Consider the following 19,382-nt stretch of genomic DNA (forward strand, 5'->3'; position numbering starts at 1 on the left):
AAATTCCCCGGAGTTGTCCTTTAATTAGAGTATAAATGGGCACAGACCCACTGATTCATGCTTGAAAATAAGTGCCATAAAATCTCCAGATGAATTTCCCACTTGGAAATCCCAACAATTTCATTGGTCAAGTCTGCCACAGAAGGGTGTGACTAATCCCAGACCTTAAAGGGTTAGTTCGCCAAAAATGAAAATTATTTCATTAATTACTCACCCTCATGTCGTTGGACACCCGTAACACCTTCGTTCATCTTGAAGATATTTTTGAGGAAAGCTGATGATTGAGAAAAGCTCCAAAAAGGCCTCCATTGGCATTCAGTACATTCCCACTAACCCACTCACAAGACCCATATAAGGCACTAAAGACGACATTACAAAGTCAATCTCACACAGTGGCTGTACAATAATTTTACAATGCGACAAAAATAGTTATTGTGCGCACAAAAATCAAAATAACGACTTTATCCACTAAGTTATTGACGTGAACTCGACGTATGCGCGAGAATATGACGCAGTTCCACCGTTCAATACATGACCTGGAAGAGGAGGAGCGCCGCCATCGCGTGAGTTCCAGGTGAGTTTTACGTCCGAGACCTACACGGAATACACTCTTGGTCGTTATTTTGATTTTTTTTATTTTCACACAAAAACTATTCTCGTCGCTTCGTAAAATGATTGTACAGCCACTGTAGTGAGATGGACTTTGGAACAAAGTCTTTAGTGCCTTTTATGGGTCTTGTGAGTGGGTCAGTGGAAATGTACTGAATGCAAATGAAGGCCTATCTGAAGCCTTTCTCAGCCATCAGCTTTCAACAAAAATATCTTCATTTGTGTTCGCAAGATGAACGAAGGGCTTACGGGTGTCCAACAACATGAGAGTGAGTAATTAATGAAATAATTTTCAGTTTTGGGTGAACTAACCCTTTAAAAGAGAGAGACACTCAGGTTCTATCTTCTCTTTCTCTGGCTGGACCAACAGGTCTTTGTGATTTGGCCTTGAGTCAGGCCACATAATGTAGGCCCTCCAAGCAGTGTTGGCCAACACGCACAGAGCCATGTGCGGTGACCGGAAACCCGATGCCCACATGGCTGTTAGGCCAGCAGGCCAAAACTCCTCACGCCATGTGCAAAGCAACTCTGCAAGCTTACAGACTTTCCTTCGGTCAACATGAAAGGAAATGATCGCAACTGCAAAACGATAGGATGGAACCATCAATACTTTCTCCTGTCGCTGTATCTCTGGACACCCTCCTGGGCAAATGCAAGTAATGTACTAATAAATACACATTGTTGTGTAGTTATTAAAACTGAAAACTACATTGCTCTGACAAAGGAGCTTATCAGAAATGGTTCTGACTCCCAATCATGCTTCCTAGCTGGACAGATTGACATCTTTGAAGTTCAACTGACTTGGTGTTATACTGTGATGATTAAGTGTTCCCTTAATTTTGGGGGTAGTGTATTTTAAAATGCAATTTATTCCTATGATGGCAAGGATATTTACTTATTATGATATTATGTATTTATTCATTTCATAATAAAAATTAAATAAAACAATTGCTTCAGAAACTGCTGCTTTTTTCTTTTCTTTAGGTTTTTGTTATAATTTTCACACTTTTAATAATGTTATCTTTGCATTCTCCCACATGGGAAATTGTATTGTTGTTAAAAAATGAACACAAAAACATACTAATTAATGATAATTAATTATACCATAATCTCACATTAGTGAAGGAAAAACACTAATGAATGACTTCTCTCTTAAGACTAATACCAGAAATTCTTTGCTGTTTAATGACACCTCTGGAGGACAAATTGAACAATATATTGCCAGAAATGATTTCCATTCAAGTTAACAAATGAAGTTAACATTCAAGATTCACAGTGATCCAGGACTGTGAAGCTGCAGCAAAAACTGGAGGGAAGACAGTAGTGCTTTCTGGATTATCCACAAGCCATCACAACGTTGTTGCATGTATGTATGAATAAGACAATCATTGTAACATGTTTATATTTTCATTTTTGTTGTTAAATTTGATAAATGCATCATATAACACATGCAAATTGTAAAACACAAGCTGGTGACTGCTTCTCACAGGTATCTGGTTTCTCATCCACTGAAAGCAAAGCACACCACGGTCAAGCGAAATCACAGACGGCCATGCAGAATGCCAGCAATTCTGCCCCCAACAACTCTATCGTTCAGCCTGCAGGATTTTACATTATTGCCTTGAGTTCAATGCCTTACAATAATATCTATGTCATGTTTATCACTGTGCTCTATGTTACCACAGTCATATGCAATGTCTTTCTGATCACCATTATTTACTATGACCACCGACTGCATGTCCCAAAGTTCATGGCTGTTGGTAATCTGGCTCTGGTTGATCTTATTCTCAGCACTTCTCTTGTGCCTGGCATGATAAAGATTTACCTTTTTCTGGACAATTTTGTTCCATTCAAGCTGTGCCTCGTGCAAATGTACACTTACTATACTTTTATATCTCTCGAGTCATTATCCATATGTATTCTCTCTTATGACAGATTCATTGCAATCTGCTTGCCTTTAAGACAGGAGTCTATAAACACAAACACCAGAATGGCTTATATAATTGGTGCAATTTGGTTCGTTTGTCTTACTTGCATACTCTGCAGCATTTTTTCCATCCCAACCCTCTCATTTTGTGGATCTCTAAAGGTCAACAGCTATTTTTGTGATTATACTCCAGTTTTAAGACTTGCTTGTAGCGATACAATGCACCAGTGGAATTTTGCCACTGCTTTAACTATACTGTTCACGGTTGCACCTATGATTTGGATTTTCTTGACATACCTGGGTATATTAATTGCTGTGTTCAAAATGAAAAATAATCAGAGCCGTTATAAGGCACTAGCCACATGCACCGAACACCTAATATTAGTGGCCATATTTTTCATTCCAATTTTTATTATCTTCAATCTTGGATTTTCTGGAATAATTATAAACCCAAATGTAAGAACAGTATGCTTGTCTTTGTCGTCCCTCATCACACCCTGTGTGAATCCCATCGTTTACTCACTGAAAACTAAAGAGATTCGAAGCCGGATTTATTCTTTGTTAACCCGCAGACTGTCTGTTTATCCTTTAAAAAATTCACATTAATTTAAAGCATAATGCTATTGTGGAGGCTTTCTGTGGTGATTTATGCATTATTTTGTTGTCATTTTAAAATACATTATTTTTTTTATTTATATCTCCAATTCTACATTTGCTCAACATGTAACTTGTAAAAATGAATTAACTTGATTAACTTGAACCATGTAATAGTCGTAGAGAACACATCTCCATGTTTTCTCTCATTGAGTTCTATACTGTTTGACATTCAGAGTTTATTTTTAAAAAATGCTAATTCTTAAAGGTAATAAATAAATTAAGATTCTATCTATCTATCTATCTATCTATCTATCTATCTATCTATCTATCTATCTATCTATCTATCTATCTATATATATATATATATATATATATATATATATATATATATATATTAGTGCTGTCCAGAACTGATCCTGAACTCCCTGGGGCCCTGAGCAAAATTCTGCTAAGGGGCCCTCCTACCTGACCCGTAAGCTATTTAAACCATTTGCCATTGCCATGCAGTTACACCTGACACCTTAGTGCTCCCAATACAATCCTTCCTCCTTTAAACAAAACAGTCAAAGAATGATGTTAAAACAAACAACATTTATTAAAGAGTATTTTCTATATAATCTTAAGATAGTACTTGCTGAAGAAGACGGCTTTACTGTTGGTGAATCAGGCTGTACTGGGTCTGTGCTAGTATTGGCTGAGGCTGGATGTGGATCATCTGGGTCTGTGCTAGTGCTGGCTGAGGCTGCCTGTACTTCACCTGGGTCTGTCACTGTGTTAGTACTTGCTGAATACGGCTTTACTGTTATTAATAGTAACATAATAATTAGTGTTTCTGATGTAAACTCATTTTTTATTATTGCATTATTATATTTATGTATTTATCCTCTTGTTCAGCACAATGGCCAACTACTGTTGTATTTATTGTGCTATATAAATACAATTTTGATTGATTGATTGATTACTGTTGGTGAATCTGGCTGTACTGGGTCTGTGCAAGTACTGGCTGAGGCTGGATGTGGATCATCTGGGTCTGTGCTAGTACTGGCTGAGGCTGGATGTGGATCATCTGGGTCTGTGCTTGTACTGGCAGATGATCCAGCATCTCCTCTACATACAAACTTAAGCATAGCACCTGCAAATTATAGCTAAAACAATTTATAAGCAGCATCAGACCCATTCAAACTGGCTCCCCCAGATTTCCTTTTATACATTTTCAAATATAAAATACTATTTATAGTATGGGTTGGCTCTTGTAATGTTTAACAAACTAGTGATTCAGATATCAAGAATCTCTGTGAGTGATGACATCATGGTTGATATCAAGAATTCACTTTTGTACAAGTGAACATATAATCCCTGACATCAAAAAGACATTGTTACTAGTAAAAAATCCATACCTAATATCAAGAATTCATATTGTTAATAAGTGAACATTTATTTATTGACATTAAAAATTTATAAATTGTGAATAAATAAAAGCTAAAATGGCTTGCCATAGGATGCTACTGTGTTTTATATTATGCATGTTAAAGCAATATTTGATTTATTGTTATTATTTACTGAGGGATGTGCATCCATATTGACCAGTATGTCCAGCTAATTAATATCAACATTTTAAATTCAAACACACGCCCCCAGCTTCTGAGAAGGCCTGAAACAAGCCGCTAGAGGGCATGCGGGGAGTATGGCCAGGTGATGCAGCGTCCCGTTCCTATTCCGGGAACTAAGGTTACAGACGTAACCGGGATGTTCCCGTTAAAGGAACTCGAGCTGCGTCACCGCTATGGGAACGAGAATACCCACGTGCCCATACGAGCTGGGTGCCCGCCTGTTGAATTGTCTAAGGAGCGAGAACCCGAGCCCCAGGAGTAGAATTTATGTCTAGTTCGTAGAACCTGACAAAGGTATGAGGCGAAGACCACCCTGCAGCATCACATACGTCTAGCAGGGAGGCCCCTGCAAAGAGAGCCTGAGAGGCCGCCATACCCCAGGTAGAGTGGGCCTGCACAGCCAAAGGAGAAGGCTGCCCGACCGCTACATAAGCGAGTGAGATGGACTCGGCCATATACTCATCCTTGCTCATATGACCCACTTGCTCATCCTCTGCTTTAAAACAGCCCCCCCCCCCCCCCGAGGAAGGGTCCATAACAGACAAATAACTGTACTGTTCTCCTCAACAGGGCAGCTATGTGGACATAAGTGTCTAGGCACGAACAGTGCATGAGCAGATAAGATGTCCTGGTCCGACGTCACCCGAGACAGAGGACAAAGGCTTGAAGCACAAAGGTTCGAGGAGCCTTAGGAACATAGCCCAGCCTAGAGTACAAGAAGGCCTTGGCCATACCGGGCGCAAATTCCAGACTCGAGGGTGCCACCGAGAGAGCTTGTAAATCTTCTATACTCCTAGGGTCTTTAGAACAACAAACTTCTCAGAAACTTCCTCGAGCGGCTCAAAGGGAGCCTCGGAAAGACCTTGAAGGACCAAGAGATCCCAGGTTGGCACCCTGGTGGAAACTGCAGGCCTCAGCGTCCAAGTGCCACGAAGGAAACGAGTAACTAGAGGGAGTCGCCCCAAGAAAACCCACCCAAAGGAGTGTGTTAAGCACCTGAGGCCGCCACGTACACCTTTAATGTGGGGGGAGCTAGCCCAGCGGATAATCTCCCCTGCAGGAACTCCAGCACCGTGCTCGCAGGGCAGTTAACTGGATCCCACAGGCGATCTCTGCACCATAAGGTGAAGAGCCTCCACTTCAGTGTGTGCAATTTCCTCGTGGAAGAAGCTCTAAAATGTTCTGTAGAATGGTCACAACAACCTCGGTTGAGAGACCAGAATTTATGAGCTGGGCCCCCTCAGAGACCAAGCCCATGGTTTCCACAACTCCTGGCGAGAGAAAATGTCCCTCCTGATCGGAATCTCCAGGGGAGAGCCGTCGAGGAGAGACACAAGGTCCGAGAACCATACTCGGCCTGGCCAGAACGGGGCTACTAACAAAAGATGGGCCCCGTCCCGACACACTCTCTCTAGAACTCCCGGAAGCAGAGCAATCGGGGAAAAGATGTACAGAGGCAGCCTCGGCCACTCCTGTACCATAGTATCCAGTCCGAGAGGAACTGGAGACACTAGGGAGAACCACAGATGACAATGCATATGCTCGTGAGTGGCAAGCAGGTCACTTGAGCCCTGCCAAATCTCTCCCAAAGGAGCTCCACCACCTCGGTGTGGAGTCTCCACTCCCTGGGCCTCGGCCCCTGCCTCGACAGGATGTCTGCTTCCACATTCAACCGCCCAGGAATGTACATAGCCCTCACTGAGAGATGTTCCACTGGGACCAGAGGGGAATAAGGCGCGCCAGCTTGTATAACTGGCGTGACCTCGGACCTCCCTGATGGTTGATATAGGAGACCACCGATGTGCTGTCTGTGTAAACGAGCACATGATGGCCCCTGAGATACGGCAGGAAGTGTTCAGCACCTGAAATACTGCCAGCATTCTAGACAATTATGCCACGAATGATGCTGTTCCTGCCATAGGCCCTGGACCGAGCGATCACTCATGGTCGCCCCTCCCAGCCCATAAGGGAGGCATCCATGCTCAGAGATACCCGCTGGCATGGTGCCCCCAGTAATGGGCCTTGGGCTAGAAAGCAAGGGTCCCTCTGCATGACCAAGGAGCAGAGACACCGCCGCGTAACCTTGATCACACGGAAAGGATTTCGCCTCAAGGAAAGCCCTTGGTTTTGCGTCACCACTGTAGCGGTCTCATGTACAACAGACCGCACGGAATGATATTGGACGCTGCTGCCATGAGACCCAAAAGCCTCTGAAACTGTTTCACAGTGAGCGACTGGCCTAGTTTGATGTACTCTGCACCGCGAGTGCAGCGCCCTGAAACGGCTGACCGGCAGGGAACAACTGACTCGACAGGGCCACCTCCCTCCTCGGAGGTCGCGAGCCATCCTCGGATGACCTGCGAGGGCTCTCCACGCCCCGGTGCTCGGGCGGGGTTGGTGGATTGACCCTATGAGGATGCCGAGGACAGACGGGTACCGTGTACTGAGGTAACACCGTCTGGGTAACACCGGGCGACCCTATGCGAAGCTCTGACCGGGCCTGCATAGAGACCGACCTAGATACGTTATTCTCTGCATTAGAGAAGGAACGCTCTTCTTGGAGTTGAGCCTCAGCCCAACTCCCTCGTGTGGGCGAGAACAACATCTCGATGTTGAACCGCGAGATGAGCTGACTGTGCCAGAATCAGCCAGTCGTCGATTTAATGTGTGTTCACACTTTGGTGAACGTGCGGGGTGAAGTGCTAGACCAAAGGGAAGCACCCGATAATGGTAAGCTTCTCCCCTGAAGCGAACCACGGGTATTTCCTGTGCTGTGGAAGGATGGAGATATGAAAATATGCATCTTTGTGATCTGTCGTGACAAACCAGTCCTTGGACCTGATCTGAAACACGATCTGTTTGCGTAAAAGCATCCTGAACTTGAGCTTGCTACACAGCGGTTCAGAACGCAAAGATCTAAGATGGGCGCAACCCTCCATCCTTCTTTGGCACGATGAAGTACCGGCCGTAAAACCTGCCTCCCTGCCGGGCAGGGGAACCCTGCAGCAGAGTCTGTACTTCTTGAGATATAACAAGAGCCTGCTCGGGGCCAACCACTGTGGGCAGAACCCAATAGAAACTGGGTGGACGACATCAAAACTGAATGGCGTACCTTTCTTAAAAACTGCAGGACCCACTGAGATATATATGGCCGATTTAGCCAGAATATCTACTAAGGGTACCAGCCGCTCGAGGCTGGCCTCTGATGTACTCTGCACCACATGCGAGGAGCTCGTAACAAGAAAATGCCTTTATGACCAAGTCTTTGCCATAGTGTTTTAATTCTCTTTTCTTTAAAAACCTGTGGCATCGAATGACCATCTTTACCATATGGAAGATAGGCTGATAATATCTAGCTTCTCAAAGTCAGATAAACCCTTTAATTCCTCAGAATTAAAGCCATAATCACCCATCAATGAACATGGTCCGAATAATAGACTGAAGGAACATATCTAACTCCTCAAAGTCAGATTATATTAATTTTTATTACTCAGAATTAAATCAGCCATAATCAACAGACGATACTGTTTATATATTTATACAGTCTTGTTCAAAATAATAGCAGTACAATGTGACTAACCAGAATAATCAAGGTTTTTCGTATATTTTTTTATTGCCACGTGGCAAACAAGTTACCAGTAGGTTCAGTAGATTCTAAGAAAACAAATGAGACCCAGCATTCATGATATGCACGCTCTTAAGGCTGTGCAATTGGGCAATTAGTTGAATTAGTTGAAAGGGGTGTGTTCAAAAAAATAGCAGTGTGGCATTCAATCACTGAGGTCATCAATTTTGTGAAGAAACAGGTGTGAATCAGGTGGCCCCTATTTAAGGATGAAGCCAACACTTGTTGAACATGCATTTGAAAGCTGAACAGCGTACTTTGATTAAAAAGTTGATTAGAGAGGGGAAAACCTATAAAGAGGTGCAAAAAATGATAGGCTGTTCAGCTAAAATGATCTCCAATGCCTTAAAATGGAGAGCAAAACCAGAGAGACGTGGAAGAAAACGGAAGACAACCATCAAAATGGATAGAAGAATAACCAGAATGGCAAAGGCTCAGCCAATGATCACCTCCAGGATGATCAAAGACAGTCTAGAGTTACCTGTAAGTACTGTGACAGTTAGAAGACGTCTGTGTGAAGCTAATCTATTTTCAAGAATCCCCCGCAAAGTCCCTCTGTTAAAAAAAAGGCATGTGCAGAAGAGGTTACAATTTGCCAAAGAACACATCAACTGGCCTAAAGAGAAATGGAGGAACATTTTGTGGACTGATGAGAGTAAAATTGTTCTTTTTGGGTCCAAGGGCCACAGGCAGTTTGTGAGACGACCCCCAAACTCTGAATTCAAGCCACAGTACACAGTGAAGACAGTGAAGCATGGAGGTGCAAGCATCATGATATGGGCATGTTTCTCCTACTATGGTGTTTGGCTTATTTATCGCATACCAGGGATCATGGATCAGTTTGCATATGTTAAAATACTTGAAGAGGTCATGTTGCCCTATGCTGAAGAGGACATGCCCTTGAAACGGTTGTTTCAACAAGACAATGACCCAAAACACACTAGTAAACGGGCAAAGTCTTGGTTCCAAACCAACAAAATTAATGTTATGGAGTGGCCAGCCCAATCTCCAGACCTTAATCCAATTGAGAACTTGTGGGGTGATATCAAAAATGCTGTTTCTGAAGCAAAACCAAGAAATGTGAATGAATTGTGGAATGTTGTTAAAGAATCATGGAGTGGAATAACAGCTGAGAGGTGCCACAAGTTGGTTGACTCCATGCCACACAGATGTCAAGCAGTTTTAAAAAACTGTGGTCATACAACTAAATATTAGTTTAGTGATTCACAGGATTGCTAAATCCCATAAAAAAAATGTTTGTACAAAATAGTTTTGAGTTTGTACAGTCAAAGGTAGACACTGCTATTTTTTTGAACACACCCCTTTCAACTAATTGTCCAATTGCACAGCCTTAAGAGCGAGCATATCATGAATGCTGGGTCTTGTTTGTTTTCTGACAATCTACTGAACCTACTGGTAACTTGTTTGCCACGTAGCAATAAAAAATATACTAAAAACCTTGATTATTCTGGTTAGTCACATTGTACTGCTATTATTTTGAACAAGACTGTACATACGGAATCATCATCTACACGCTGCCTCAGCAAACGCAAATATGCCACACCTCTAGAGTTGTCATCTAGCCACTCAAAGAACTGCGCTGACAGTAATGACAATAGTTAATGTATCCTCGTATTTCTCCTGGATGTATTGCCATTATTTATTGGTTCATATCTTTAGCTATAAATCTAAACACTGACAGCAATGACATTTCCTTTCTCAAGACCCATAAAAGGTACTAAAAAGGTTGTTAAAAAGTCAATTTAACCATTATCAATGGTGTAACAGTCAAACTGTTATTTATTTTATTTTTTTCATAATTGGTTTAGCTGATGCCTTAAAGCCTAGTTCACACTGCCCGATTTTTGCCCCGATTTTGAGTCGCCGACAGGTTTTGCGAAATCGCCGACAAATGCCCGAGATCACAGGCAAATCAGTGCTCGTCCACGCGAGTGACAATCATGCAGTGTGAATAATCAAAGACCCAATCAGAGAGAATCGCCGACGCCGGTGAGATATTTGGCATGCTAAATATATGGACCTGTCGGCGATTCAAACTCCTGCTGTGTGAAATGAGTTCTGACTGAAAATTACACTGACAGCCAATGAGAGAGTGAGATACAGGGCAGCAGGACGTTCAGGGAGGAGTTATAGAGCAGAATATCAGTATTTTAATAGATATATTTACAATTCTATCAAACAGAAACAAAGCCCAAACATTTGCACACCCAGCCACAGCAGCAGCACATTACAAAATTGTTTATTTACCCCAAGCTGTCATTGCAGAACACAATCCTGGCTCCCTCTGTCTCTCCAACAATTTCTTCCGCCATCATATTTTTTCTTTTTCTCCACAAATCAGCGCACATACAGTTTGAAGCAAACGTTGTGAAGTTTATCATTTTAAATAACGATTCAAAGTCTCGCGCGAGAACTCCGGTCTGACGCACGTGTGATCTCGCGTTGTTTACTCGGCACATCGCACGTGTAGTTGGGAAACGTAGTCTGCGCACCGGAGAGAGAGAGAGAGTTGTCAGCGATTCTTCCTCTTGTTCAGTCATGCAGTGTGAACTCCTCTGTCGTCAAACCATCGTGCAGTGTGAACACAGCAGTGACTGAATGATACCCCAGATAGTCATGCAGTGTGAATAGAGCAGTGACCCAACGAGTTTGAAAATCGTGCAGTCTGAACTAGGCTTTAGAGTGATTTATGTAAGTCCCATGTAGTTCCAATAGGAGCAGCTAGGGGGCACTATTGCCTGGAGGTAACAGAATATATAAGCTCAGCTACCATAGAGGAAGTCAGTTTGTTTGGTAGAAAATCACATTGGCCCTCATTTATCAATCTTGCGTAGAAACGGGCGTATATGTTGGCGTAAGATTATGCTTACACTCCTCTCACCGCCTGATTTATGAAGCTGTGCGCACCTCTGCAATTCAGGTGTACGCAATACCTGCCCTTGATAAATGCGGCAGCTGAAAACGATCGTCATTAAAATAACACGCCCCTATATATTCAAGTCTCCGCCTGATGATGATGTGATTTGGAGTAAGATTCATTCACATTAATAATTACATGACAATTTGTAAGATTCTTCTTCTTATTATTATGATTATTATTCTTAATGACGCTTGTTATTTAGAAGAAGAATGTCGTTTTTATTGATTTTATTATTATTTAAAAGAAGAAGGTCATTTTTATTATTTTGTCAGTCTGAATTATTTTAGTCAGTCCGTGCGCAGCTGCCGGGCCAGGCGGGCCTGAAACGCCAGATAAAGCGCACAGGCTCGCGACTGGAGAAATACATATGCCTACAAATCAAACGCTTTGGTAAAGTCACACAAATTAAACATTGACATTCATGTTGCACAAAAATAAACACTGAATGTTGTTGTTGTGGTTTTTAACAGTGGGTCATATAGCATATCTTGTCAGTGCGTTTTGTGGTGTTAGGAATAGTTTTTCTACGCATTTTCCCACTAACTCAAACGTGCGTACACCACCTCCTGAGCTGGCGTAGGATTTGAGCGTGCCGTACGCCAACGTCCATATTGATAAATTTCAAAGTCACCGTGGGTTTGGGTGTACGCAAGGTGTACGCTGGAAATTTGGTGTACGCAATTTTGATAAATGAGGGCCATTGTGAACTCTCACTGCCTTCGTCCTCTTCTAAAGTCCTTTGAGTTTCTGCTCAACTGTGAGTATGAATTGACTTTGAATGTTGGGTTTGTGAACTAAAGTTACTGATGTTATGTTTGCTTTCTTTGTAGAAAGGACTTTTTAATGTCTTCATGTCTTTTGTCATGAATTTCCCACATGAGCACTGAGCAGATTAAATCCTCCACTGGATACTAGGCATTCTAGTGCAAGGAAGCTGCAGCATGTGATCTTAACCAACCCAATCCTGAGGTCTACGTGTACCATCATTATCTGCCATCATTTCATATGTTGTGGATCACAATCATTGCATCATCACTTCATCTCAAGGAAAGACTAAGCATTTCAAATGATAAGTTCACTTCATCCATTTGACTCATTTAAGAGACAAAGACTTTTGGGGGTTGATTCCTGGTATGCATCGAGTGTTTTGCATTGGGATATAAGCACTGGTGAAGCAAATAAAAAGAGTTTAAAAGATCATTTGGTTTGTGAAGAGGTTTATTTATCAGTACACGTCAGAATTCTGTTGAACCCCTCAGAATAACATCTAACAAACAAAAAGAGGTGTTACAATGGACAACAGAGAATTATGGAGTGCTGCAATGATCTGTGATAGGCCCCCTGTTATTTTCAATATATATGCTGCCACTTGGTAATATTATTAGAAACATGGAATTAGTTTCCACTGCTATACTGATGATGCTCAGTTATATATTTCAGAATCTCTAAATCTCTAAATCCAAGCTGATATAGTGTGTTAATTTTACATAAGACCACTGGGAGGCAAGTTGAAGAACCAAAGTGCAGTCTCTTTATTAAAATTAAAATCATAAACATAAAACAAAGACTTCCCTTATGAAAAAAATAAAATAAAATACTAAACAAATATATTGCAGTATATTGGAAAATACAACGTAATGCATTGGGCAATATATTTACATATGGGATTTAATATTAATATTTTCCAATATATTGAAAGCAGCAATGATTTGTATATTTTACAATCTAAAATATGTAGTTATATTATGTTTTTACAATATATTATTTCAAGTAATTTATTTGTTAATATATTTTCTAGGGCTGTCCTAGACTAAGGATTTAGACAATCTAATCAGAATTGTCGAATCTCTCTATGGTCGACTGATAGTCGAATCATCTGTCTGTGTGTGTGTGTGTGTGTGTGTGTGTGTGTGTGTGTGTGTGTGTGTGTGTGTGTGTGAATGGGTTGGGAGGGGCACGACACTGTCAGCAGAAGGGTGAAACTATTTTCTATTTTTATTTTATTTTACACACTGCACACAGCAACAACTTTTAATAAAGCGACTAAAACTGCCTGCCAACTGACAGACGAACTGGCAATGGCTTTCTTATTTAGGTTTAAATAGCCTAACAGGTAATGTGGTGGATAAACATTAATAAACCGTTTTCTCATAACATGTTAAAGCCGCGATCGAAATACAGAACATCACACAAATATATAAAAGAACATTTTGATAAATAAACCTAAAAAAAATACCTGCCTAGAGAGGAAAGCTCAGCCCCGCGTGCCTCAGGATCCCACTCACACCGACACCTGACGCGCACATTACATACACGCGAGCTCAATTTTGAATTGACTGACAGATGAGCTCCACGGAAGCGCTCTGTGGTGCAGCAGGATTTTAAACAACTTCCCGAGTGGCCGCGGACAGGCGCTGAATGCTGCCGCCGGTGTGTGTACACTCATTGAACGTGTTCTAATTTTAAATGCGCGGTGCGAAGCTCAGCGACCTTAAAGGGGTTGCACACCGATGATCAGCTCAGCACCGCGACACGTCTTTAAAATATTGAGCACCCCCATATTGCCAAAATGGTATGATCCTCGTTTCATAACACCCGCGGAGATTCGACCATGAGATCGGTGGTCGAATCAGGCTCCGCATATCGATGCATCGAATCTTCGACTATTCGGGGTTACCCCTAATATTTTCCTTTCATAAGGGTTGGCTTGGCAAAACAATGCCTTGAGAAACCATAAAACTGTATACCTGATACCACATACAATATCAAAAAGAGACACACAGCAAACATGAGGGTTTAAATACACATATCAGTTTGGGTGGAATGGGGAGGCTTGTCCACGGACCCCATGGACATTGGTGTTCCGAGCTTGAGACGGACTTGATAAAGCGCGTAATTTTCTTTTTCAAACCACTGCCACCTGCTTCTGCTTCTGCTTTAGAGGCAAAAGCTGCCCATAACTGCTTGTTTAGAATATGTAATCCTCGTCATCCTCTGTAAGAATTTGTAATAATAGCATTAGCGAAAAGGAGAGCAAGCAAAAGATCCAGTGTGTATCTGTATTTGCACTCGTCAAATGATTACATTTCCAACGTGTTTTTGCTTCGGTGAGTAATGTAGCCAATCACAGACATGTTTGTAGATTTTTACAACGCAATCCAATCACTGTTGGTGATTGGATCACTGCTGTCCAATCACATGGGTTGAATTTGGAACCCACTCACCGCTTCAGTGTTTGTCCAGGTGCTGAGTTCAGTTAACACGCGTGTCAATCCTCTATAAGTGCAGACATTGTGAAAATAAGAGATTCATTGTATACCAGCTTCACTGATTAATATAGCAGAACTTTGTGAGATTGTGTTTATTAAAATCCCTGGATGATCTACTGATTCCGCCCAGAATGTGAAGCACTCATCGTTGGATACTTTTCTTTCCCTGCCTTCCCATGAGGCCACAGGAAAGGAATTACAAACCAAAATCACGGTTCCCATGTGTTAAAACCACATGTGTTGAGTTTCTGTTGAGTAACAGGACCATAAGTATTGCAGATGAGCACATTACAACATGGAAAAAAAAACATCTGATCAGAATGCTGTGTGTGCTATAATGTAGAGTTCACTGTTGTCAACTCTGCCTACATTACATGAATGTCAGCAGTGTAAATAAACAAATTACATAGAGGCAAGTTATCAATTTAATGTGTCCATTACTACTGTTGATAAATTGAGGAACATTAACACATCAGCAACTACCTCAACGTTTAAATGTAGTACTGAGCAGCACATAAATCACAGAGGTAACGTGAATCTTGTCTGATGTTAGAGGGACAGAAGACCTTGTGTGTGTGTTTATCTGGTGGAGAGAGGCTGATGAAGGAATGCTTCCATCAAAGTCTTTGAGTCAGTATACTACAAAAATGAATAAAACATATTTAAATCTTAAAGGGTTAGTTCACCCAAAAATGAAATTGATGTCATTAATGACTCACCCTAATGTAGTTCCACACCCGTAAGACCTCTGTTCATCATCGGAACACAGTTTAAGATATTTTATATTTTAGTCCCAGAGCATATGCAGTCAATGCCCACTTTACTGTCCATGTCCAGAAAGGGAATAAAAAAGTAGTCTATATGTGACATCAGCTGGTTGATTAGAATCTCTGGAAGCATCGAAAATACATTTTGGTCCAAAAATATAAAAAACTATGAATTTAATCAGCATTGTCCTCTCTTCCGTGTTTCTCCAAAAAGATTCAAGATTCTCCATCATCAGCCCCGTAACCTAAGAGGCACCTTTATCTCACGGCCCCTGGAAGTTCTTCTCACAGGAGTAGATGGTGGAAGGGGAGACCCTGAGTAAGATCCTGCTGGTTGCTGGCTCACCGGCGACATCTGATAGTGGGGAACCGCTGTCCTGCTGAGACGCTGTAGGCTGAGCACATTGCTGTTCCGCTGCAGTTTTGGTCTCAGGAACAGTCTGGAGTCTAAATATTTTTGGAAGTTTTAGTTTTAGCTCTTTTAGAGGGAAATCTGTGTGTGCAGGTGACTATTACTGTGCATTATTATTAGGCAACTTAACAAAAAACAAATTTATACCCATTTCAATTATTTATTTTTACCAGTGAAACCAATATAACATCTCAACATTCACAAATATACATTTCTGACATTCAAAAACCAAACAAAAACAAATCAGTGACCAATATAGCCACCTTTCTTTGCAAGGTAACTCAAAAGCCTGCCATCCATGGATCTGTTCACCATCAACATTGCGTGCAGCAGCAACCACAGCCCAGACACTGTTCAGAGAGGTGTACTGTTTTCCCTCCTTGTAAATCGCACATTTGATGATGGACCACAGGTTCTCAATGGGGTTCAGATCAGGTGAACAAGGAGGCCATATCATTAGATTTTCTTCTTTTATACCCTTTCTTGCCAGCCACGCTGTGGAGTACTTGGACACGTGTGATGGAGCATTGTCCTGGTAAAAATCATGTTTTTTCTTGAAGGATGCAGACTTCTTCCTGTACCACTGCTTGAAGAAGGTGTCTTCCAGAAACTGGCAGTAGGACTGGGAGTTGAGCTTGACTCCATGCTACAACCCGAAAAGGCCCCACAAGCTCATCTTTGATGATACCAGCCCAAACCAGTACTCCACCTCCACCTTGCTGTCGTCTGAGTCGGACTGGAGCTCTCTGCCCTTTACCAATCCAGCCACGGGCCCATCCATCTGGCCCATCAAGACTCACTCTCATTTCATCAGTCCATAAAACCGTAGAAAAATCAGTCTTGAGATATTTCTTGGCCCGGTCTTGACGTTTCAGCTTGTGTGTCTTGTTCAGTGGTGGTCGACTTTCTGCCTTTCTTACCTTGGCCATGTCTCTGAGTATTGCACACCTTGTGCTTTTGGGCACTCCAGTGATGTTGCAGCTCTAAAATATATGGCCAAACTGGTGGCAAGTGGCATCTTGGCAGCTGCACGCTTGACTTTTCTCAGTTCACGGGCAGTTATTTTGCGCCTTGGTTTTTCCACACGCTTCTTGCGACCCTGTTGACTATTTTGAATGAAACGCTTGATTGTTCGATGATCACGCTTCAGAAGCTTGGCTATTTTAAGACTGCTGCATCCCTCTGCAATATATCTCACTATTTTTGACTTTTCTGAGCCTGTCAAGTCCTTCTTTTGACCCATTTTGCCAAAGGAAAGGAAGTTGCCTAATAATTATGCACACCTGATATAGGGTGTTGATGTCATTAGACCACACCCCTTCTCATTACGGAGATGCACATCACCTAATATGCTTAATATGTAGTAGGCTTTCCAGCCTATACAGCTTAGAGTAAGACAACATGCATAACGAGGATGATGTGGTCAAAATACTCATTTGCCTAATAATTCTGCACTCCCTGTATACCTGTTTTAAATATACAAACATCTTCTAATATTCACACACCAAAAAACAAAAAAACAATACTTTTCCTTTATGTGCTATTCTACATTGATTCAAATATACTCATTTACTATTATATTTATCTCTTTCTTATGTTTAGGTATAGAGCAAAAGCTGCAGTAGATGGGCACATTTTGCATGTTGCAATTTCAAAATGAATACCCCAAATGTGTTTGTGCAAAAAATGTGTGGGGTAGAAATGAAATGATTTATGTGAGATAAAAAATGATTTGTTTGGGGTAGAAATTATTTATGTAAGGTAGAAATTAAATCACTTATGCGAGGTAAAAATTATTTATGCAAGGTAGAAATTAAATTATTTATGTGGTATGATATTCTGATAGGGCATTTTGTACCGTAGTCTTTCTACCTGTTTATTTGACAATCTGACGGGGCATTTTGCACTGTAAAATCATTCTACCTTTTTATTTCAAACTGGTATGACATTCTGTTGGGGCATTTTGCACTGTAAAATCATTCTACCTGTTTATTTCATTCTGATATGACATTCTGATGGGGCATTTTGCACTGTAAAATCATCATACCTCTTTATTTCATACTGGTATGACATTATAATGGGGCATTTTGCACTGTAATATTGTCCTACCTGTTTATTTGACAATCTGATGGGGCATTTTGCACTGTAATATTGTCCTACCTGTTTATTTGACAATCTGATGAGGCATTTTACACTGTCAAAGCATCCTACCTGTTTATTTCATACTGGTATGACAAACTGATAGGGCATTTTGCACTGTCAAATCATTCTACCTGTTTATTTCATACTGGTTTAACATTCTGATGGGGCAGTTTGCATTGTAAATTCTTCATACCCGTTTATTTCATACTGGTATGACCATCTGATGGGCATTTTGCACCGTAAAATCATCCTACCTGTTTATTTCATACTGGTATGACAATCTGATGGGGCATTTTGCACTGTCAAATCATTCTACCTGTTTATTTCATACTGGTTTGACATTCTGATGGGGCAGTTTGCATTGTAAATTCTTCATACCCGTTTATTTCATACTGGTATGACCATCTGATGGGCATTTTGCACCGTAAAATCATCCTACCTGTTTATTTCATACTGGTATGACAATCTAATGGGGCATTTTGCATTGTAAAATCATCCTACCTGTTTATTTCATACTGGTATGACAATCTGATGGGCGTTTTGCACTGTAAAATCATCCTACCTGTTTATTTCATACTGGTATGACATTTTGATGGGGCATTTTGCACTGTAAAATCATACTAACCGTTTTTTCACTGTAAAATCATTTCCCCCAATAGGAATTTTTGTTAAATTTACACTGAATTAATTCACGCAAATTAGACACACACTTAAACAGTAGTAGGATTTTTCAATGCGGTAGGATAGATCGAGATATATATATATATATAGCCATAATTTTGTGCTACGGTAGGAAAATCTGACAAGGTAGGACAAATCGACAGAACAGTTGCGCCCCGCCCACAGCCTGTGATAAGTTACCGATCAACAAACGTGTACTAGGTGGTTAGCGAATCAGAACACACTGGGCCAGCTAACCAATCTGAGCCCATTGCATATTTTTGAGGGACCAGCTTCATAGAACCCGGAAACCATCAGACCATTTTTACAAGGAGGGACAGAGCAACGTGGAATAAAAGTAAAATATATGACAAACAATGCATGTATTTTTTAAATGAAGCATGAACACGTTACAGTGCATCTGCGATATTAAGATGCAATAACATACTTGGACCTCAACAGAAGTAATTTTCCCTTGTTTTAGGACTCTTATAACATCAGCTTGGATGCTCAACTGAGATATTTCTGCAACATTGATGAAGAAGTGTAGCCTAGAAATCTAGATGCACCCTAGCGGCAGCAAATCTAATCTGCCCGCGAGTGTGGTCTAGCAACTCTCAATGCCCTTCTGAGCTGTATTCCCCTAACTCTTGCCGGGCCAATATCATCGTGTATAGAGTCGGTGGCCGGGGCCATAATGACGATGGCCGAGTTGCGTTTGCGTGCTTCTAGTAAACACAGAAACTGGCGAACGGCGGTCTTTTAAATCAGCTTTGACCGCGACTCTGGAAGACTTGGAGTTAAGCTTTTAGAACAAAGAACG

At 41.3% G+C, this 19,382-nt stretch overlaps 1 protein-coding gene across 1 annotated transcript; it reads left to right on the forward strand.

The window, feature by feature from the left end:
* Positions 1-2,105: 2,105 nt before the first annotated feature.
* On the forward strand, positions 2,106-3,142 carry LOC137062951 (olfactory receptor 1M1-like). The gene has a single exon (XM_067433915.1). The coding sequence runs from the start codon at positions 2,162-2,164 to the stop codon at positions 3,140-3,142; it is 981 nt and encodes a 326-aa protein (XP_067290016.1). The 5' UTR covers positions 2,106-2,161.
* The last annotated feature ends 16,240 nt before the right edge of the window (positions 3,143-19,382 follow it).

The sequence above is a fragment of the Pseudorasbora parva genome, chromosome 23 (assembly GCF_024679245.1).
Source record: "Pseudorasbora parva isolate DD20220531a chromosome 23, ASM2467924v1, whole genome shotgun sequence".
NCBI lineage: Eukaryota > Metazoa > Chordata > Actinopteri > Cypriniformes > Gobionidae > Pseudorasbora > Pseudorasbora parva.